A 24,617-nucleotide genomic window follows, 5' to 3' on the forward strand; every position below is an offset into this window, starting at 1 on the left:
CGCTGTTCTCTGTTTGAACACCTTCAAACAGGCCAGAACCGACTGGGTGCGCTCGTTCTTAAGGCGCGCCGTCAAGGAGACCGAGTCCAACTCCAATCCGAGAAAAGAGATGCTCTGAACCGGGAGGAGCTTGCTCTTTTCCCAGTTGACCCAAAACCCTAGTTGGCTGAGGTGTGAGAGCACCAGGTTCCTGTGTGCACACAACATGTCTTGAGAGTGAGCTAGGATTAGCCAGTCGTCGAGATAGTTGAGAATGCGAATGCCCACCTCCCTTAACGGGGCAAGGGCAGCCTCTGCGATCTTTGTAAAGACGCGAGGAGACAGGGACAGGCTGAAAGGGAGGACTTTGTACTGATATGCCTGACCCTCGAACGTGAACTGCAGGAAGGGTCTATGTCAAGGAAGGATCGAGACATGGAAGTACGCATCCTTCAGGTCTACCGCCGCGAAGCAATCTTGATGCTGGACGCTCGCCAGAATGCGTTTTTTCGTCAGCATCTTGAACGGGAGTCTGTGTAAAGCCTAGTTCAGTACTCACAGGTCCAAGATTGGCCGCAACCCACTGCCTTTTTTCGGTACGATGAGGTAGGGGCTGAAGAACCCCTTCATCTCGGCTGGAGGGACAGGTTCTATCGTGCACTTCCGTAGGAGGGTAGCGATCTCTGCGCAAAGTAGCAGCATTTTTGTCCTTCACCAAGGTGAAGTGGACACCGCTGAACCTGGGCGGACGCCCGGCGAAGTGAATCGTGTAGCCGAGTCGGATGGTCCGGACCAGCCCTCGCGACGGATTGGAAAGCGCAAGCCACGCGTCCAAGTTCTGCGCAAGGGGCACCAAAGGGACAACATCGTCGGACGTACCGGCAGGTGGGGCCACGCGGCGGGGCGGAGCTCGAGGTGCCACACCACATTGTGGCCGTGCTGAGTCTAAGGACATCTGAAACGGGGGAGGAAGCGGCCTGTCCTCATGACCCATGGAGACATCGGGGGCGGATTTGTGCCACAGCTGGGTGCTCAGGGTTGGAGACCGCCGCTGGAGCACCAAACCTGCCAAATAGAGTGGTGGACGGTGGTCATGATGACGGCCGTGCACACCAGATACGTGACCCAGGGACAAGGAAACCGCTCTTGCTGAGCTCTTGAGTACTGCAGCCACTTGGGCATGCAGCACAATTAAATGCAAAAGGTAACAAAAAGATGGAGAGATCTGCTTACCAGCTCCAGAGCAGCGGGTTTCGTTGTCCCTGGGTCACCCATCTCAAGGGCGCTTTGAAGCCTTTCACGGGTTTTGGGCGGCCGCGAGATGGGTGGCTTCTGCTTCTTGCGGTGGGCTCCTTGCCGGGACCGGGCCGAAGGGGCGGGCTGCGGCGGAGCCAGTGCAGTCACCGCAGGGGGATGCCCTTGGCGATAAGTAGACAGGGTGCGGGATCTTGAGCCGCGCCGGGGCAGGATATGCCGGCTAGCATCTGTCTACTGCTCCACCATCGAGAACTGCTGGGCAAAGTCCTCGACGGTGTCGCCGAATAGGCCCGCCTGGGAAATGGGGGCAGCAAGGAACCTTGTCTTGTCGGCCTCACCCATCTCGACCAGGTTGAGCCAAAGGTAGCGCTCCTGGACCACTAGTGTGGCCATCGTCCGCCCGAGAGACCGCGCCGTGACCTCCGTCGCTCGGAGAGCGAGGTCGGTCGCCGAGCGCAGTTCCTGCATCAATCCCGGGGCGGAACTACCCTCGTGCAGTTCCTTTAGAGCCTTGGCGGACTTGCAGGAGAGCCATGGCATGCAGGGCAGAGGCGGCTTGTCCAGCGGCACCGTAGGCCTTGGCCGTCAGAGACGACGTAAACCTACAGGCCTTGGACGGGGGCTTTGGGCACCCGTGCCAGGTGGCGGCGCTCTGCGGGCATAGGTGCACCGTGAGCGCCTTTATCCACCGGGGGATTGCCGAATAGCCCTTGGCCGCCCCACCATCGAGGGTAGTGAGGGCGGGGAAGCTGAAAAGATCGGGACCGGGCAGTAAAAGGTGCCTCCCGCGACCTTGTCAGCTCTTCATGCACTTCCGGGAAGAAAGGAACGGGGGCAGGGCGTGACTTTGAACGTGGCTTTTTGAGTGGCTTCAAGGGTTCAGGGAGAGCAGAGGGTTCCACTCTAGCCGACGCTCGTGGCTGGAGGAGCCCAGCTGAGGCTTCCGACTGGACGAGCCCGCTCTCCGATGCTGTGCTCGAGAGCTCATCACTTTCGCGGGCTCCAAATAAGTGGTCGAACTCGCCGTGAGACGAGCCGGCGGACACATCCGGAAGCCCGATCGGGGCAGACCAGCGTGCTGGGGAATGGGAGGTCCACGGGGGGATACCCGGTGGTGGCGGTCCCATTGGGGTCCCCAAATCGCCCCCAGTGCTAGCCGCACTGGCCTCATACCCGTGGGTAAAAGGACCGAGGCGGGGAGCCTCTGGGGTGGCTTGCTTTCTTATGAAGGTGAGCCGCGACCGCAACGTTGCCATGGACATGTCCTCGCAATGAGAACATGACCATCCACGAATGCTGTCTCCGTGTGAGCAGTGCCCAGACACGAAAGACAGTGATCGTGACCATCAGAAGGCGAGCGATAACGAGCGCAACCAGGAATAACACACAATTGGAAAAGCATCTTTAGAAAGACGCGTCTTTAAAAAGACGTTCCGTGTGTGCCGTCTTGAGTACTGCAGCCACTTGGGCATGCAGCACAATTAAATGCAAAAGGTAACAAAAAGATGGAGAGATCTGCTTACCAGCTCCAGAGCTCCGTAAATATACTCTTTTATTTCTGCCGAAGCGCCTAAAGGCATTCTCTGCAGTGCACCAGTGCAGAGGGGGGAGAAGCTGCTGAAATGCGCCATCAGATCCAGCAGAGGTGAATGAACAGTTGTGGGAATTCAGTTCAGTAAACATCGACCGTTCAGCTCCGAAGAGAAAATCTGAATTAGTGGTGGCATACCAGCTCCTTTTATACCCGTATGTCCGGGGCGTGGCATGCAAATACCACTCGCCAATTTTCACTGGCCTTTTATCAAAGACCAGAGGTGTCTCGGGCACCCCTAGTGTCACTACATCGACAAAATGTCGAGTGAGTGACAGATAGGGAACCTTATTTCTAAAGTGTTACAGATCATAGGTCTGTAAGATTATGTCAGAAATCATAATTGTTGATTATTTCCTGTGATATTGTAATAAAAATTGATTTCAATTAATAGAATTTACATACTACTGTACTATAGTTGCACTATGTATGCTATACTTTATGTAGTCTTTTTGAAACATCAATAAAATTAAGACATAAATGCCTAAATGGTCAAACAGCAAAACTGTTATTCAAATAATATCATTAAAATAATAAATATCATTTTTTTTTTTTTTTATGCAAAAGAATTAGACCTAAATGGAATGCTGTAATTGACACTTTTCTTGATTAGTTAATTGCAGCAGCTGTAATTTTAATCTTGATTATTATTTCGATTAACAGTGCAATTAATCAGTTATATATATATATATATATATATATATATATATATATATATATATATATATATATATAATATCTTTTGCTAGCAATATATATTTGCCTGTCACATGGAAGACTGGGATTCATTTCTCCAAAAGCTAGAATATTTTTTATCTTGGTTATCTGCAGAAACAGTAATGTAATAAACCCAATATAAATACACTATACTCTTTGGCTCATCCTTTTGTTTGTGAAAACAAATAAAAATGACATGAACAGTAATGCACTCACAATGGAAGTCTATGGGGCAAGGCATTCTGAAAGGTTTAAAAGCAGAAATGTGCAGCTTGTGTCTGACAGTCATGACAAGAGTTGATAGATTGGATATGACTTTACACAGACAGTAGTCTCACGTTAATATAATGATCTTTTTGCTATTCTTTCGAAAACTGTACATTTTAACGTTTATTATGCTAACATGCTGTTAATACAGAATTACACATATTGAATGGAAAACATTCCTTTAAGACCACATCCACACTAATTCTTTTTCATTTGAAAATCTCAGTTTTCAGTTTCTTAACATCATCGTTTTCCAAAGTATGCTGTACTAGAGAGCATTTTCAAACATTTCTGGTGTAGGAAAACACAGTTCAAGCATGGAACATAGCTAAATCAATGCATTTTCAAATAAAAATATATTAGTGTGGATGTATCTTAAGTTACTTTTTTTATAAATAATTTTATATATAATCCCAATTTAGAATGCCAAATTCCCACTACTTAGTAGGTCCTCGTGGTGGCACGGTTACTCACCTCAATCTGGTTGCCTCCGCTTCTGAGACAGTCAATCCGTGCATCTTATCATGTGGCTCATTGTGCATGACACCACGGAGACTCACAGCATGTGGAGGCTCATGCTACTCTCTGTGATCCACACACAACTTATCACACACCCCATTGAAATCGAGAACCCCTAATCGCGAACATGAGGAGGTTACCCCATGTGACTCTACACTCCCTAGCAACTGGGCCAATTTTGTTGCTTAGGAGAACTGGCTGGAGTCACTCAGCACACCCTGGATTTGAACTCGTGACTCCAGGGCTTGTAGTCAGCGTCAATACTTGCTGAGCTACCCAGGGCCTCGCTTAATTTACTTTTGTAATAAAGCAACCCTGATCTATTATTGGAAAGGATGATGTTTGTTTTTTAAACTCTTTGTCACCAAGTTTGTGTGTGTGCAGTTGGAGATGTTCTGTGAGGTGATGACCATGCAACAAGCCGGATACGTCATGCTCATGGACTACCTGCAGAATAACTACAGAGAGCAGCAAGAGCAGTTTATGGGACAGGTCTTCTCATCCTACACTGGTGTTGAGGAGGTCCACACTCCTAGTACGTACTTCACAAGCACAAATACACATACGTGGGTACTGGGTACGCATCAGCATGCATCTGGAATTGCTCGTTCTTGAGGTTTTAAAGCAGCCAGGCTGTCTGAGGGTCATGGATTCAATTAGACTTCAACATGATTTTAATCCCAAACAACTGCTTCTCAATTAAATAAGGTTTCTATTTTTATGCAGTGAAGCCCTCCAGGCATTTTCCTACTTGAAATGTATGAATATAGACAGCCATTTGTCCCATTTTTAGACATATGCAATGCTTTTATGACCCTTTACGGAGGATTCTTACTAATTTCATGTTTAATCTGGGTATTTTATATGGCTCATTTCTAATAAATAGGCCTAAGCTTGTTTTACCGTAACAGCCTGGCAAGAGGCTGTAGTCAATTATTTATGTTTTTTAAATATTGTAAATATATATGTAGTCTGTAATCAGAAGTGTCATGCCCATTTAAACCTGATATTGTGAGCCAAAGTGATTTCAAGTGCATGCAACAACCCCAAAACAAAATATTAACAATGTATATCTTAATAATGAATATAATTACATTGAAGAAATATTATAAGTAAAACATTTCTAAAATGCTAAAACAGAAATCCCCCAGTAACATGTTAAAATCAGTCCAAATGAGCTGAACCTTCCAATAATCATTTGCTTTAAAGGGATAGTTCACCCACTACTTAATATTTTATTTACAATAAAAGTGCATAATGATCACTGGCATTCAAGTTCAGTTCTAATTTTGCTTGTTTTATTTAAAAACAGTGAATATAAAAGTGATTAAATAGTCCTATGAAATTATTTTTGAAATAAACCAAGCAAAAAAGTTTTAGAATAATACAAAAAGGTTTATATATATATATATATATATATATATATATATATATATATATATATATATATATATACAGGTGCATCTCAATAAATTAGAATGTCGTGGAAAAGTTCATTTATTTCAGTAATTCAACTCAAATTGTGAAACTCGTGTATTAAATAAATTCAATGCACACAGATTGAAGTAGTTTAAGTCTTTGGTTCTTTTAATTGTGATGATTTTGGCTCACATTTAACAAAAACCCACCAATTCACTATCTCAAAAAATTAGAATATGGTGACATGCCAATCAGCTAATCAACTCAAAATACCTGCAAAGGTTTCCTGAGCCTTCAAAATGGTCTCTCAGTTTGGTTCACTAGGCTACACAATCATGGGGAAGACTGCTGATCTGACAGTTGTCCAGAAGACAATCATTGACACCCTTCACAAGGAGGATAAGCCACAAACATTCATTGCCAAAGAAGCTGGCTGTTCACAGAGTGCTGTATCCAAGCATGTTAACAGAAAGTTGAGTGGAAGGAAAAAGTGTGGAAGAAAAAGATGCATAACCAACCGAGAGAACCGCAGCATTATGATTGTCAAGCAAAATCGATTCAAGAATTTGGGTGAACTTCACAAGGAATGGACTGAGGCTGGGGTCAAGGCATCAAGAGCCACCACACATAGACATGTCAAGGAATTTGGCTACAGTTGTCGTATTCCTCTTGTTAAGCCACTCCTGAACCACAGACAACGTCAGAGGCGTCTTACATGGGCTAAGGAGAAGAAGAACTGGACTGTTGCCCAGTGTTCCAAAGTCCTCTTTTCAGATGAGAGCAAGTTTTGTATTTCATTTGGAAACCAAGGTCCTAGAGTCTGGAGGAAGGGTGGAGAAGCTCATAGCCCAAGTTGCTTGAAGTCCAGTGTTAAGTTTCCACAGTCTGTGATGATTTGGGATGCAATGTCATCTGCTGGTGTTGGTCCATTGTGTTTTTTGAAAACCAAAGTCACTGCACCCGTTTACCAAGAAATTCTGGAGCACTTCAGGCTTCCTTCTGCTGACCAGCTTTTTAAAGATGCTGATTTCATTTTCCAGCAGGATTTGGCACCTGCCCACACTGCCAAAAGCACCAAAAGTTGGTTAAATGACCATGGTGTTGGTGTGCTTGACTGGCCAGCAAACTCACCAGACCTGAACCCCATAGAGAATCTATGGGGTATTGTCAAGAGGAAAATGAGAAACAAGAGACCAAAAAATGCAGATGAGCTGAAGGCCACTGTCAAAGAAACCTGGGCTTCCATACCACCTCAGCAGTGCCACAAACTGATCACCTCCATGCCACGCTGAATTGAGGCAGTAATTAAAGCAAAAGGAGCCCCTACCAAGTATTGAGTACATATACAGTAAATGAACATACTTTCCAGATGGCCAACAATTCACTAAAAATGTTTTTTTTATTGGTCTTATGATGTATTCTAATTTTTTGAGATAGTGAATTGGTGGGTTTTTGTTAAATGTGAGCCAAAATCATCACAATTAAAAGAACCAAAGACTTAAACTACTTCAGTCTGTGTGCACTGAATTTATTTAATACACGAGTTTCACAATCTGAGTTGAATTACTGAAATAAATGAACTTTTCCACGACATTCTAATTTATTGAGATGCACCTGTATATATATATATATATATATATATATATATATATATATATACGTCATATATATATATAATTTTCTAACTGTGTGTTACGCAAGTATGACTTGTTTAAAATGACTTGTTTTGGTGAAACGTCGATGCCCCATTTTAGATATCTATGCTACAGGGTGTACTGGCACGTCTGGCATGTGAGCCTTGTTTTTACAGAGGCCATCGGCAATGGAAAATTTCCCATTTGTGGCCATTCAAACATGCATGCACTCTAACCTGTCTTAGCTTAAATCAGTGGCTAGGTAATGTCATTTTTAACCTTCCCCATGCTGCATTATTACTTTGTTTAGACTGACAGATTATTCAAGACCTAATTTTTAAGCGTGAGGAAACTTGAGATTTCAGTTCCAAGATTTACGCTAATCAGTTTGGATTATTGATTTGCAACTGCATGTACATGTGTTTATATCATTCTAATGGGTGTTCTTTGACATGTTTAAATCACAGAGAACATAAAGCCAAAAGCAGCCAGACAAAGCAGCTAGTTACTTAACCTCCCCTTCACTGTGCACCCAGTATTAACAGTGTTTACTCACCACTATTCAGACACATTCATCTTTCTCTCTCTCTTTGTCTCACACATCAAAACACCTTTGTGTTGCTAGGAAACTGTCTTTCTCTGGATGCCCCCTCACTTGCACAGGTTGATTTCAATTCAAACTATTCCCACCTAATTCACCAAAATTGTAAACCAGATCTATTTTAAGAAATCTTAACATATCCTAAATGCAGTTCTGATACATAGAGATAGCTATATGTTTTGATTTTTTACCATTTTATTTGATGATTTAACTTGTGTTAATATTTAAAAGTGGTCTGTGCTCACATTTGTTAATGAGTCTTTACAGATGTCATAATGCCATAGAACTCCATTTTTCTTTAGACAGATAATTTAATCTGTGGGTGTTTCCTGCCCTCTTGTGTTAGAAACTAGTGCCTGTTTTGTATTATTTACACCTCTATGGGTGTTAAATATCAAGTGAACTTGCTACAGAACTGTAACCAACAATATATGTGTACAGAAACGTGTGTATTCCATCTATTCCAACTTTTTGGCAAGCGTTGTTTCGTGTTGCCTGTTCACTGTAAGCAAAATCTCCTGTATAAGTGCTTGTTTTCAATTGTACTGTATGTGATTGTGTTTTTGCTGTTGTAGTTTGTAGTTCAGAGCCGGAGAATGTGCAAGTCAGCCCTCATAATTATACCAGCATGCTTGTGATTTGGGAGAGACCACGTGCTGTTTATGATGCAAATATAGAGAGATACTCCGTCACCTACCGCCCGGTCCAGGGAGATGATGAATCTGCATTAGAATACTTGACTGACGGTGACCAAGATGTGGTAATTAATGATGAATGATTATTAAAACAGTTTGTGAAACATTTTTTTTTTCTGTATTCTATTTTCATATAATCTGCTTTTCATAAGAGCTGCCATACTTTGATGTGCTATTTCTTTTACTTAAGTAATTTTTCACCACAAAATAAATTCTATTATAATTTAATCACCCTAACCTGTTCTACACCCTTATGTCACAAAAAGATGTTAAAGGGATAGTTCACCCAAAAAATTATGGTGACCAGAACTCAGAACATCCAAAAATCAGATAAAGGCAGCATAGATGTAATCCATGCGACTCCAGTGGGTAAATCCATGTCTTCAGAAGCAATATGATAAGTGTAGGTGAGAAACAGATCAATATTTAAGTCAAATTTTATTGTATTTTATTTATTTATTTTTCTCCCCTTTTCTCCCCAATTTGCAATGCCAAATTCCCAATGCGCTCTAAGTCCTCGTGGTGGCGTTGTGACTCGCCTCAATCCGAGTGGTAGAGGACTTGTATTCCAAGTCTTCTGAAGCCATATAATAGCTTTGTGTGAGTAACAGACAGAAGTTGTTATTTACTGATAATCTTCCTTTCTGCCATAGCTCTCAAATATTATTCATGTGTAAATTAAATATAAATATGTGTATTTCTATTTTGGTGCATTGTGATCGGTTATGAGGAACATGGAATGTTTGGAATCATTGACGTCAAACCTAATGCGATACGTTTTGACACGCCATATCTGAATATATGCAAACGTAAATGAGATTTGAGAGCCGTGACGGATGAGAAGATTATCAGTGAATAATGACTCCCTCATACAAAGCTATTGTATGGCTTCAGAAGAGTTGGAATAAAGCACACAAATCATGTGGACTACTTAAAGGTGCTTTTTGTCATTTTTGGAGCTTGACAGCCCCTGGTCACCAGTCATTTTCATTGAATGAAAAAGAGACTTTCTGATCAAATTCTCCATGGAAAAAAGACTGTCAGAATTTTCCATTTTTTAGTGAATTTTTCCTTTAAGGCACAGTAAGTATTTGACATGTGGAAGGCATGATTAATTATGATGCATTTTTTTTTAGGGGGCGATCATTCATAACCTGGTGGCCAACACCAGTTACAATGTGCAGGTGGTTGCCGTGTGCACCAATGGACTATATGGCAGAGTGAGTGACCAGTTGACGGTGGACTTGCCCCTGGATGATCCTGGTAAGACCAATCGCGCCCGCCACCCTCGCATCCGTGGAGAATGAATTAATAACATTTATGTCCCATGTAGTTTTGCAGCAAATATTATATAAAAGCCAAATGCTTTAGACTTCTGACTTATCCTTTGCAAGCCAGTTAGCTTGTCTAGAAAATGAGTGGTGTTGATGAAGGCACTTCACAAATGAGGACAGAAGTGTATAATTCACACTTTTATTATAGAGATGTCCAATTTATTGTACTGTGATACTGTGGACTAAATCCTTCAGTGATTTAATGCTTTTGTTTCAGAGCGAATCCGAATCAGTACTTAAATGAATTATTAAAGAGCAGGCTAACAGGCACTTTTAGTAGAACTTTCTAACTTAGAATTTTCTAACTTAATATTTATGTTTTAATTAATATTTTATTTATTTAATTTTTATATTTTACTTAAAGGGATAGTTCATGCTAATCTTGTTCCCAGCCTGTGTGACTTTCTTCTGTGGAACACAAAAAGAGATGTTAGTAGTCTCAGTCCCCATTCACTTTCATTGTATGGAGAAAAAAAAATGCAATGAAATTGAATAGTGACCAAAGGGTTTCATTCTGCCAACACCTTCTGTGTTCCATGCAAGAGATTTGAAATAACATGAAGGTGAGTAAATTATGACAATTTAAATTTTTTGGTGAACTAACCTCCTGAATTAACTTAAATAAAGCTTAAAAAGCACTTAAAATAGTCCTGCAATGTTTGATTTTTTTAGTTGCTCTGTATCTCTTGATTCTTTTTGGTCAAATGAACTGACCTGCAGTATATTTATGGCTTAGAGCCTCTGGTTTTTGATCTTGTTTCTTTGTCAAAGTTATTTGGGTGTTAAACATACTTGTCTCTTTTTCTCAGTCTTTCCATCTTACACTAACTGTTTGTGTTCTTTCTGTATTTTAAATTTCCTTCTTCCATACCAAGGATCTTTATGTTTCAAGTGCACATGTTTACCTAACTTTACAATGTGTTCTTTTGTACTCTCTTTCACACTTACTGTATGTTTTCAATGGACCATTTGTGCTTTTGTGTTCTTTATATGTAGATTTTTTACTTAGAGTGAAAACATGTTTTTGTATTTGTTCCATAAGCACCAATACTTACCTTTTTACAGAGATGGTGTGATTATTCACAGCATATTTCTTGGCTTGTTAATTCACTGGAATGTTGGGATATTTGTATTTTGCTTACTGATTTTATAATAAACTAATCTGTCTTGCTGAAAATCGCTGGCATCCTATTTCAGTGTCCATAGATAAGTGTGTTGTCATTTTACAGTCCCATGTCCCAAGACATTTCTAGTGCCATAATTATATCAAAATATATTTGAGAGTAGATTTGGTGTACGACAGTGAAATTATTTGTAGCAATGAAAATGAACTCATCTGATAAAATCGTACATTTTCTACTTTTAATGTTCCCATGCTTCACAAACTGATCTTGTCCACATATCATGAAATCTCTGGGGTCTTTTCCACCATTATGTCACTGAGTTTGATCCCATGCAACAGGTAAGAGCCTGCAAGAGATTGTAAGCTCTCTCTATTTATGTGGGCTGGAAGCCATTATATTGCATGAAGATATCTGGCTAATGTTTCTTAATGTATGTGGTCAAAAACTGACACTCTGACCCAGAGACTGTTCCTGTTTTGCACTCTTTGTATTGAAAGTGACCTTATCAAATGTCCTACTTGGTGCCGTGGTTTACTTTTCCTTCCTTCTCAACCTCCGCCTTTCTTACCTGATGTTAGAACAAACAGCAACATATTCACAAAGAACATCCAACACTTTGTTGAACATTTTTTCCCAACAAGGCATCAGTTTTGTGATTGTACACTTTGAAAACTGGTTTGTGAAGTTAAGAGTTTCATTCCTCAAACATTTCAAGTATCTTTGGCCATACTGGATGGTATTATAAACATTGATTGGTTTTCAAGTGTATCTAAAATGTGTGTTTGCATGTACAATGTGTACATTGTCTTATAAAATGCTGTAAATTCTTTATTATTTTATTTATGAAAAGAATGTTGTGTCACCTCTGGATCGGTTCACATGAAATTACAAGTGATCGACACTGTTGTTATAAAGAGCAATGCATTTACAAAATGTAAAGCTATAAATCTGCAGCTTAGACGTGAATATATCGTTTATACAGTCTTTTAACTCTTTCATGTTTGATTTCTTTTCAGAAACAGACCCTGAGACAGAATCATTTGACTATGATGAGGTAACAATGACTGTCCTACTTTTGTATGTACTGTAGTAAGTTCACTTGTTTTATAATAATTTTGCAATAGAAATAGTTGACTCTTAACACATTGCTTTCACTCTTCCACTTTTCTACTTCAGGAAGACTATCACTTCAATCCGTTTTTGGTCAGACCGGACTCAAATCAGCCTCTATATCCTGTCCGAACCACCACAGCCCGCTCAAGAGTTACTACAACAGAGCGCCCAATCTATCGATTCTTTGGCATTCAGACAACAACAACAAAGACTCATGAAAGAAGACTTCCAGTAGATGACTCCCAGAAGACTCAAGATCATTATGCTCCAGTGACATACACAGATAAACCTACAGTGAAATACACAGAGCAACCTACCACCCCCACACCCATAACCACCACTTTTGTTGTAGATGTACACACCAATAGACCAGATACTAGCCCCAGAGTTGTATCAAGTGTATACTCAGAGTCTGATGATTTAAGCAGAAGCACAGGTTCTCCAACAACAAGTGTCACCCCTGAAATAACATTAACATCAGCATCAATAGATATTTCGGGGGTTGAGGGAGTGTCCCGACCTGTAAACGACTCAGACAGGTATGGGAAGAGCTCAGTGACTGTAGCCCCACTACCTGAAACCCCATTGGAATCAACTACTTCTCATTTTCCCATGGAGGTGCCTCTGCGGCCTACAACTCCTAGCTTACCTTTTCCAACCACTGCCGCTTTGAGCACTGTTCTGTTGCAGACCACCCAGCCAGTGTTTAATGGTGAGAGTGCCCTCTACGCCCCCTCTGTATCTGACACCTTGTCCTATGTGCATGCAAGTCCTGTGTCTCCCCATTCCTTCAGCAGTCTGTTGTCTGAGCCCTTTTCTGACCAGGACATCCTGTACACTGTTTCCGTACTGGTGTCTGATGGTGCACAGTCTGTCAGCCCCTCCCCGTCCTACCCTTCCCTATTCCTCACAAATTCCGTGTCCTATTTGGACATGGAGCCTGTCTCTAGTGGTGGTTTTAATGATGATGATGATGATGTTTTGTCTGGGTCTATCTCGTCTGACCCCCAAAGTAAAAGTACTTTTCCCCTTCAAAAGTTACCAGAAGCAACTGGTTCTGTGTTCTCGGTGCATCCCAGCTCTGAACATGACCCACACTTCTCTGAGCTCCCCAGTACTGTCTTGCCACTGAACATTATTACATATCTCCACCCTTCAGTTCCTGTCTCTAGTGACTACTCTCTGATGACGATGACACTTGGCTCAACCGATTCTCTCTCAGGTAGCGTTGGGGACTCCAGCTTGTTGGCTGAGTGGGTAGATTCCTCTCTGGTAGCTCCTACGTTTAGCCAAGATGGTGGTTCTTCTAGTGAAATCTCTCTGCATGCCCCTTCTCTCTTCTTGTTGCCCTCCACTTCTTGGGGACCTTTTCCCCCATATGGTGGTCTCTTGGGGGACCTTTCTAGTCTGTTAGAGCTCCATTCTTTTTCTTCAACCTCCAGCGACAGTATTCCTCTGTGCAGCAACGCAGACGTGGTCCTCCGGACAGAGGCTCTTTTATCTTCTCTTCCCATTGCCACCAAGTACTCTAGTGACACCAGCATTTCTATTGCAGCCACTGTCAGCGGCTTTGCACGAAGTGCAGTCGGACAGTCCCAAGGGGTACCTGCTCCCGTGGAGTCCCCTACTATTGCACCCACATCTACTCAAGAATCCAGTTCCACTGCAACTCCCATGGTGCCACCAATGGTTGCGCCAAACTCTGCACTGGAAAAAAGCTCCATGCTTGCTCCTGCAATGCCCCAAACGGTTGCACCAACCTTGGATCTAGAATCCAGCTCCGTGATTGCTCACATTGAGTCCCCATCCATTGCACCAACCTTTGCTCTGGAGTCCAGCTCCATACCTACTCACTCTGCTGATGGACAGCTGGAGAGCAGTGCCTCGGGCTGGGCTGTGGATTTAGATTGGATTCAGAGCTCGGCATCAGGAGACGAGAGTACCACCGCATACATCCCTACTGCCTCTCCTACAGATGTACTTCCTGATGAGACTGATGATGGGGGTGAGGGACATTCATCTTCCTTCTATTTTGAGGGTGAAAATGGTACCAAAAATGAAGCTATTGAGTCCAGGGTTACCATGCGCCCCAGTCCGTCCTGGACTCTGCAGGGAGGTGGGGAAGATGAGAGCGGATCAGGTGAAAGCCTCACAGATAATGAGACATCTTCAGACTTCAGTGTTCCAGAGTGCAATGAGAGGGATTCAGAGAAGGAACCAGTGGAAGGTAAAGCTCTCGATTGCTGACGTCAACACCTGAAGGTTGTCCTTGAGTTAGCCATGCTCAGTAAAGCTTGGTGGCCCATTTCAACAACTTGTTTATCATCAGTGAAGATTCATGAAATATCTGACAGCTCTTGGTAAAAGAATGACTAATCCATGCTAAATTCTGAATGCCATAACTCACCATAAATATCAACTAAACAACTAAAATCTCACCCAGAAAGTGCTCTGCAGAAGTTATTGAATCATGGGGAAGGTAAGATCTGCAGAGCCTTCTTAAGCATTCTTCGTTAACAAGCATAAAAAGCTTAAGCTTCTGACAAGTTTTAGGAATAGTTCACCCAAAATTTAAGGACTTACTTTCTTCTGTGGAGCAAAAAAAGAAAAAAGAAAAAAAAAAAAGGAGATATTAGGCAGAAGGACAGCCTCAGTTACCATTCACTTTCATTGTCTGGAAAATGTATGCAAAGAAACTGAATGGTGACTGAGACTAACACACTGCCTACCATCTTCTTTTGTGTTCCATGTAAGAAAGAAAGTCATAGAGGTTTGAAACGATATGAGGGTGAGTAAATGATGAGAGCATTTTCATTTTTGAAACTGTCTTCTAGTGAACTATGCCTTTAACTGTTGCTGTAAAGTTATAAAATGTGCCATAATCTTAACCAGAAAATCCCATCATCATAATATGTGTTTGATCCCTAGTCCCCTGTGTTGTGTTGCATGTTGTTCATGTAATGTGTTGCTTAAATGTCTGTCCACTAGCATACTCGCATCACATCAGAACATAACACCAGCATGATCTTCATTTCATATTGTATCCAAGATAACTGATTACACATTAAGCATTACTGTGGAGTTTGTTTACATGCTTAATTTGTATATTAATTAAAGTTAAAAAAATAGAATCTCATTAATGGAGGTGTAGCATTTGAGCTAAGATCAGATTTAGCCACATTAGCTTTTGTCTCGGCAGACAAAAGAACAAACCTTAAGAACCCAGCTGTAGTCCAGTGTTATCAGACTGTGTTTCATCAATATTTATTTTCATGATTTAAAAAAAAAAAAATTCACAGGATAATTCACTAGTCCAGCTCATGTCAGTGCCTGTCCAGCAGAGGGCAGCAGAACTCTTATAGTTACTCACCAGTAAGGGACAGCTGGCATTAGCAGCATTGTGTTTTGTCTGGGATGGCGAGGTCATCTCAGACAGTCCTAGGCCAGATTTTAATCTCTCAAACGTGTCTGTCTGCAATGAATTGTGACCTGTGAACTCTTTAGCCTCTTAGTGTCAAACCAGCTCAAAACACATTTCTGATGGAATAGATTAAATAGTGCTATACGGCAATGCTTATAATCATAGATGACATACTGATTATTGGCACCATTAGGCGTTTACTCCGAGGTCAAAGAGAAACTGAGTAAATATCCTGTGGTAATATTCATAATGAGCTTGAACTCAGTCTCAAGTCAAAAAATAAAGAACTTATAGAAGGTTTAAAGTTTACATCTCTTCAATGTATTGATAATTCCTTTATTGTGTCTACATAGACATTCATTCATTGTTTAATAACTTGTATAGATTTAAGTACAAGGCCACATTGGTAGTTTGTACCTTTATAAACATTCAAGTCATTTGTTTTTCTTCAGTTCTCCATGTCCTTAGGCCTACTGGTTTGCAAATGATGTTACTATATTTAGATCAACATAAACCATAAGAATACAATAGCATCTTAAAATTATTTGACTGTACTTTGTGTTAGAGTTATGTCAGCTTCTGTGGCTGGTGTAATTGAATTAATATTATGAGTCATCCAAAGTCTGCATGAGTTTTTCGGAGGTGTGAAAACGGCAGATTTTATAAGGTAAGTTTGATTGCAGTGTGTGTCAGATTTAATTGTTTAATTAGCTCATTTAAGCATTTAAATTTGGGACTTTGATAGTATACTGCATTTCCTGTTGCTGAAAGAACATTGATGTCTGTAGCTCTGATCTGAGAGGTACGTTCTTAAACCCATAGATGCCATTAACAGCAGTCATGAGTCGCGGGTTGGCTTGGCGAGCAGCATTGAGCAGCAGAAGAAAGCTGTTGTTCCTCTGGCTGTGGTCTCCACTCTCACCTTCCTGGGTCTTGTCTTTCTGATCAGCATTTTTATCTACTGGAGGTATGTATGGATGGCAGCACCTCAAACAAGTGTCCATTTTACACATATTACTTTTTGCTAAAATTAGTTAATATAGTGATAACAATAACAGCAAGTCATTATAAGCGGTTCCACAAATTATATAATTACACATTAAGTACATACTGTAGATAACAAGCATTACGTACAAGATAATATAATATAATATAATATAATATATAACAATAAACTGGTTTCATTCATGACAAAAATTAAATATGAATGAATCAAACTAAATTCATTACGATACAACATCAAAAGTAATTTTAAGGATCGGGTCAAGTAAAAATAGCTCCTAAAGGAACTATTTATTATATAATATAAGCTAAAAATTTGCTTTATTTGTTCAAATCTAACTGATTTTATTTGTCAAAAATATTAAATCTGAGTGAATCAAACTAAATACATTAGGTTACACAAAACAACAATTTTTAAGGATGGGGTCAAGTAGAAATAACTCCTAAAGGGAACAATTGCACATAAGCACTTTTTACAGTGTAGCCTAAATACAATAATATCAAAATACAAAATATCACTGTTAACATAAAGTGTGTTCATTTGTTTACAGTTTTACACTTTTAAGAGGCACTGCACATGTTTAATTGAAATGGAAGTATTTTAGTGTATTCTTGATTTTTATGTCTGTTTTCTACTGTAAAAAAAAAATAATAACCGTAATTTTCCATAAAAAAATACTGTGACCATGTTTCAGGCATTACAGGATGTAATTTTGATGCCTGTATATTTTACGGTTCACTACCGTTTATGTTATTAAATGATAATCTTAATATATGAACCTTCTGGAACTATAAAAGTCTGCTTTTCACTTTAAAATGTATTGTTAATCACAATGTGACATAAAGTTTAGAGTGACCCTTCCAGGAGCAATAATTAATACACATGTAGAGACACAGTGTTACTCAAAAAAACACAAAACACTATCAAGGTGAAGGTAACGCATGTGACACGCACAAAGCAAATGCAATAAACATGAACTAAACTACATTAAATATAAAGCAGGAGGGCCCAATGTACATACTGTAATTGATATTAAAAATAAGAAGAAACATAACTATTCCCATAAAATATAATGAAATGTGAGGGGTCCTGCATGGACTTCTTGGAAGGCCTGATTGTTGTTTTTCACCGTAATTTTAACAAAAGTTTACCTATAAAAAGTACATGTATTCTCTTGTTAAACATAATATACATTTTTTTACCATTAATTATACAGGAAAATCATACTTTTTTAATTATGATTATTATTATTATTATTTTGCTATATTGTACTGTAAAATTACATGTATTATCTTGTTAAATATATTATATTATAATTTTTCGGTATATGTTTAGGTAACTACCTGTTAACAATTAATGTTTTTTTTTACTGAAGCATTTTTATATTCTTTTACCCTTACAATTACTGAAATTTTTTACAGTGTAGCTAAATGTATTATATTTAATTATATTTAATCTAAAGAGTTATAATCCAGGGTCCGTGGAGTCTCTCAGCCTTTAAGGTCACAGTTCAGGGGCCCAAGTAGTTAACTTCAAGATTTTAACTCTTTTGTTGGCATTTGTCATGCATAGTTGACTCAGTCATGATACATGGAAAACAAAAATTCATTTCCCCTGAGACAGCTGCACATGATTTCCATCATATTGTTACTAATCCATAATCATAACAATCGCTGGTAAGAAGGAGAAGGGGGGGAGTGCTTTTGCAACATGAAGAGCGTGTTGTCTGTCTGTGATGGGGGTCTAATCTTGGGCACAGACCCAATCTCACACCCACCGGGTGAGGGACCACCTCAAAGGGAAACATGATAAACAGCCCAAGATATGGTGTTCTGTGGGTGAGAGAAATTGAACAGCATTGACACCAGAGCGAATAAAGCAAGTAGCCATTAGAGGTTGTGCGTTACAGTGATTTTAACATGCATAGCCTCTCATAGATTATTTTATTTCTTGATAAAAGACACCAATGTTCAAAAACAGTTAAATTTATTATTTATAGTGATACAGTTCATTAATCACAAGTAATATAGTTCATTATCCTAACTGTAGGCTGTTTGTGGTTGCCAAGCAGCTTAGCAAATTGGTGCAATAATAGAATTTGTGGGTTTGCATTTTACAAGAGCTTTAAAGGCACCTCGTCCAGTAAGAATTTCGAGTCAGAGATGTCCCTTTAATATACTGTATATATATACTCTATACCAATATTTATACCACGGGTCTGTTGAATGCTTGATTCTGATTGGTTCACGGACGTTCTAAGGTGTGCAATTATTTTTCAAGGAAAAGCATATAAAGTAGTTCCAGGTCTTGACCGCATAACGCTTCCATATCACTTCGCCAATTTATTTCAGTCATTTCAAAGAGCCCTACAGGATACCGCACCAAAATAACCATATAAACAAAGACATTGGTTAAAGTAAATCGGTTAAGAACGTTAAACAATGTCTAAAATATCCTACATATATTTCAATTTCGGTTAAAAAGAGCCCTCGCGCTCCCTTCTCTCCCCCGCACTTACACACGCTCACACACACACACACACAGCCAGAGAGAGAGAGAGAGAGAGAGAGAGAGAGAGAGAGAGAGAGAGAGAGAGAGAGAGAGAGAGAGAGAGAGAGAGAGAGAGAGAGCAATCCTCCATTGCTGGTTCTAACATGACGTTTTCGAATTAGCAACGAAGGCTTGAGCTGTATTAAAGCTAGATACACTTGATCAATACAACAGTTTCTATATTATCTGAGATATCTGTGGGAAAAACCCTCGAGCTCCCTCTCTCTCTCTCTCTCTCTCTCTCTCTCACACACACACACACACACACACGCACGCACACACGCACACACTCCCACACTCGTGGACACACATTATATGCTTAACGTACACACTTAAGGCCCAAACACACTCATGTCATGTCAGCGCACTCCTGCATCTCAGTGGGGATGAAAAAGAGTTGTTAAGGTTTATAACAGGAATATGGCGATTTTGAAGTGATGTTACTTCTGACACGAGTCGCAAGAAAGAAGGTAATCTCAGAAGTGATCTCTCTCATTTTCTGAGTTCCTCTCTTTCGATCCCTCAAATACAAACTCTCACACACATGCACAAACGCACTAACTTGTTACTCCAGTAAGTCCATTAAAGCAGCGCAATACTCCATTGCTAGTTCTAATGTGACGTTTTCGAATTAGCAACGATGGCTGCGACTGTATTAAAGCAAGACGCTGAACATGTGGCGGAAGAAAGTAGTTCCACTCACAAGAGCGTTTAGGGACGAAAACCAGAAAATGTCTTGAGATAAAACCCTGAACGATGTCTTAAGGTGTGGTAACCGTGGTATAAGAGGAATAATTGACTCTGGCCCGTTGAATTGTTGAAAACTAATGCACACCCGAGGTGGTAATTATTCCTTATATATACAGTATATATATATATATATATATATATATATATATATATATATATATATATATATATATATATATATATGTACACACACACTACCAGTCAAAAGTTTTGAAACACTTGACTGAAATTTTTCTCATGATCTTAAAAATCTTTTGATCTGAAGGCATATGCTTAAATGTTTGAAATTAGTTTTGTAGACAAAAATATAATTGTGCCACCATATTAATTTATTTCATTATAAAACTAAAATGTAATTTAAAAAAAAAGTTTTTGAATTGATGACTTGGACCAAATAATAAACAAAAGCAGCCAATAAGTGCCCAACATAGATGGGAACTCCTTCAATACTGTTTAAAAAGCATCCCAGGGTGATACCTCAAGAAGTTGGTTGAGAAAATGTCAAGAGTACATGTCTGCAAATTCTAGGCAAAGGGTGACTACTCTGAAGATGCTAAAATATAACAGTTTGATTTATTTTGGATTTTGTTGTCACAACATAATTTCCATAGTTTCATTTATGTTATTCCATAGTTTTGATGACTTTACTATTATTCTAAAATGTGAAAAAAAAAAATAATAATAATAATAATTATAATAAAGAATGAGTGTGTTTCAAAATTTTTGACCGGTAGTGTATATATACAGTTGTTCTCAAACGTTTGCATACCCTGGCAGAAATTGTGAAATTTTGGCATTGATTTTGAAAATATGACTGATCATGAAAAAAAAACTGTCTTTTATTTAAGGATAGTGATCATATGAAGCCATTTATTATCACATAGTTGTTTGGCTCCTTTTTAAATCATAATGATAACAGAAATCACCCAAATGGCCCTGATCAAAAGTTTACATACCCTTGAATGTTTGGCCTTGTTACAGACACACAAGGTGACACACACAGGTTTAAATGGCAATTAAAGGTTAATTTCCCACACCTGTGGCTTTTTAAATTGCAGTTAGTGTCTGTGTATAAATAGTCAATGAATTTGTTAGCTCTCACGTGGATGCACTGAGCAGGCTAGATACTGAGCCATGGGGAGCAGAAAAGAACTGTCAAAAAACCTGCGTAACAAGGCAATGGAACTTTATAAAGATGGAAAAGGATATAAAAAGATATCCAAAGCCTTGAAAATGCCAGTCAGTACTGTTCAATCACTTATTAAGAAGTGGAAAATTCAGGGATCTCTTGATACCAAGCCAAGGTCAGGTAGACCAAGAAAGATTTCAGCCACAACTGCCAGAAGAATTGTTCGGGATACAAAGAAAACCCCACAGGTAACCTCAGGAGAAATACAGGCTGCTCTGGAAAAAAACGGTGTGGTTGTTTCAAGGAGCACAATACTTGTTGACCCCTCTCCAAACATAGCGCTTATGGTTGTGACCATAAAGCTCTATTTTGGTCTCGTCACTCCAAATTACAGTGTGCCAGAAGCTGTGAGGCGTGTCAAGGTGTTGTCGGGCATATTGTAAATGGGCTTTTTTGTGGCATTGGTGCAGTAAAGGCTTCTTTCTGGCAACTCGACCATGCAGCTCATTTTTGTACAAGTATTGTCGTATTGTGCTCCTTGAAACAACCACACCGTCTTTTTCCAGAGCATGATTTTTTGCATGATCAGTTATATTTTCAAAATCAATGCCAAAATTTGACAATTTCTGCCAGGGTATGCAAACATTTGAGTACAACAGTACAGTTGTGCTCAAAAGTTTGCATACCCTTGGAGAATTGGTAATATATGTCCCATTTTAAAGAAAACATGAATGAGCAGGCAAAACACATTTATTTTAGTTCTTATGGGATTCATATTCAACTGTAGGTTATAACAGAATGGCACAATCCTAAAACAAAACATGGCAACGGAGAAAAAAATGAAATGACTGCTGTTCAAAAGTCTGCATACCCTTAGTTCTTAATACTGTGTATTGCCCCCTTGAGCATCAATGACTGTGTGCAGTCTTTTGTAATAGTTGTCTATGATGCCCCAAATTCTTGCAGGTGGTATAGCTGCCCATTCGTCTTGGCAAAATGCCTCCAGGTCATGCAAAGTCTTTGGTCATCTTGGAAGAACGGCACGTTTGAAATCTCCACAGAGTGGCTCGATGATATTAAGGTCAGGAGACTGTGATGGCCACTCCAGAACCTTCACCTTTTTCTGCTGTAACCACTGGAGGGTCAACTTGGCCTTGTGCTTAGGGTCATTGTCGTGCTGGAAAGTCCAAGTGTGTCCCATGCGCAGCTTTCGTGCAGAAGAATGCAAATTGTCTGCCAGTATTTTCTAATAACATGCTACATTCATCTTGCCATCAGTGTTCACAAGATTCCCCGTGCCTTTAGAGCTCACACACCCCCAAAACATCAGTGAGCCACCACCATGCTTCACAGTGGGGATGGTATTCTTTTCACTATAGGCCTTGTTGACCCCTCTCCAAACATAGCGCTTATGGTTGTGACCATAAAGCTCTATTTTGGCCTCATCACTCCAAATTACAGTGTGCCAGAAGCTGTGAGGCGTGTCAAGGTGTTGTCAGGCATATTGTATCCAGGCTTTTTTGTGGCATTGGCGCAGTAAAGGCTTCTTTCTGGCAACTCGACCATGCAGCTCATTTCTGTTCAAGTATCGTCGTATTGTGCTCCTTGAAACAACCACACTGTCTTTTTCCAGAGCAGCCTGTATTTCTCCTGAGGTTACCTCTGGGTTTTTCTTTGTATCCCGAACAATTCTTCTGGCAGTTTTGGCTGAAATCTTTCTTGGTCTACCTGACCTTGGCTTGGTATTTTCAAAATCAATGCCAAAATTTCACAATTTCTGCCAGAGTATGCAAACTTTTGAGCACAAATGTATATGCAGTCCAGTTTTCGTTTAGATATTCCCAACTGTGAAATAAGCAACTTTGGCAATCCCATCAAGAACATGTCTCTGATGTGCAAACAGTTTAGCAGCACAACATTGTACATTTCTTATTCCGACGAGCCTCTTGGAGCCCTTCAACATATTGCTCATGTTTGACCTTTTGTTGTTAGACTGCAAAGATTGCGTTGAGATTAAATCGGTAATCTTGGAGTGATTAAATCTTCGATATGCTGATCTGTTGTTTGTGGGGCTGCAGGGAGTACGCTGTCAGGCTGCAGAAAGAACCTCCACATGATTATGTTCAGCACGACCAAGTCATGTTCATGTCTTGTTAGTGCATCCGTGGGTGACTCAATCTCATCAGAACACATACTTGTACGACTGCTTGCCCATCTGTAGCTACATGGTAGCTACATTTGGAGAGCAGATAGATGCGCACTTGATGGGACTTTTTGAAACGTTTGTATTTAATCTGTAGGGGACATCATTGTGGTTTGTTGTCACCACTAATCCCTCCCAAGAAGTTGCCGTTTTAGACAAAACAGCTTCAGGTTAAAGAAATCCACTCAGGGGATCCAGTTAAAAATGTGTTTGTGGATTAGACTGAATATGTTTTTGGTGTTATTTTTTAAAGCTTGGGGTTCAGTCTTAGGGACATGTGTGGATGGAAAAATAACAACACACAAGCACAAATACTGAACCTTGTCTGATATATATGGTGAATCATGCATTTTCTCATGCATTTTTATTAACTGGTTGTGTGAAGGATTTGCGCAGTACATATATCCTTACATGTTATTCAGATGACAGTACTTATGTTACATAAAGTACTGGTGTAGACAAAGTGTTTTAATACCTTTACAGGAAATGTTTCCAGACTGCTCATTTCTACCTAGAAGACATTACATCACCCAGGGTGATCTCATCCTCACCAGTGCTGAGCCCTACAGGTACATACCATAGATTTCTGTTGTTTTTATAAACAGCTATTTATAATTACTATAGTCTAACCCTAACCCTATCCCTAAAAGAAAACATAAGAATTTTTAGAATTTTCAAAAACAGTATTTACTTAATTTAAATATTGTGTGTACAAATAAGGATGCCCCAAATGTCCCCAAATAAAAATGTTGTCAGATTTTGCTCACTGATGCAGAAACATTTGTTCCCAAAGTATAGATATGTAAACACGTATGATAAATAGGTTGTTTTACATAAGATTTTTAGTACCTCAGAACTACAGTGGAGTCCAGTGTCTTGAGACCCCATTGAAAATCCAGGATTGTTTCAGTACAACTTTATTAATCCCTAAGAGGCCATTTGGTTTTGGGCATATAGAGTTCAAGAAGTGTGTTTGAAGAAATAGTATACAATGTACAAAATGTTACAAAATGTACAAAAATTAAGAAAAATATATCTTTACAAATGTGTATAATACATATAAATATAATTAAGTAATATGTATCTCTGAATTAATATAAAAATGTTAATATAAAATTAATTATTACTAATTATATAAAAATTATATTAAATGAGTATATTATATTATATTAATAATACAATATATATTATTATTTTATAATATAAGAATTAATATAATTAGTTTAAATAATATCTAGACCTGAAAATAATAATATTTAACACTGGAAATAAAAAAAGTTTTAGTTGAAAATTTCAAAAGGAAGAAAGGTT

At 39.6% G+C, this 24,617-nt stretch overlaps 1 protein-coding gene across 4 annotated transcripts in view; it reads left to right on the forward strand.

Moving 5' to 3' along the window:
- LOC127435753 (receptor-type tyrosine-protein phosphatase zeta-like) overlaps nucleotides 1–24,617 on the forward strand; it is a 107,704-nt gene that overhangs the window by 69,280 nt on the left and 13,807 nt on the right. For all 4 annotated transcript variants that reach the window (XM_051689417.1, XM_051689419.1, XM_051689418.1 and 1 more), the window contains 7 exons: nucleotides 4,715–4,865; nucleotides 8,560–8,744; nucleotides 9,816–9,942; nucleotides 12,154–12,191; nucleotides 12,314–14,477; nucleotides 16,494–16,638; nucleotides 23,790–23,875. In XM_051689417.1, coding sequence (XP_051545377.1) covers nucleotides 4,715–4,865; nucleotides 8,560–8,744; nucleotides 9,816–9,942; nucleotides 12,154–12,191; nucleotides 12,314–14,477; nucleotides 16,494–16,638; nucleotides 23,790–23,875 — 2,896 coding nt within the window. The remainder of the gene's footprint in view (nucleotides 1–4,714; nucleotides 4,866–8,559; nucleotides 8,745–9,815; nucleotides 9,943–12,153; nucleotides 12,192–12,313; nucleotides 14,478–16,493; nucleotides 16,639–23,789; nucleotides 23,876–24,617) is intronic.

Source organism: Myxocyprinus asiaticus, chromosome 46 (assembly GCF_019703515.2).
Source record: "Myxocyprinus asiaticus isolate MX2 ecotype Aquarium Trade chromosome 46, UBuf_Myxa_2, whole genome shotgun sequence".
Classification (NCBI taxonomy): domain Eukaryota; kingdom Metazoa; phylum Chordata; class Actinopteri; order Cypriniformes; family Catostomidae; genus Myxocyprinus; species Myxocyprinus asiaticus.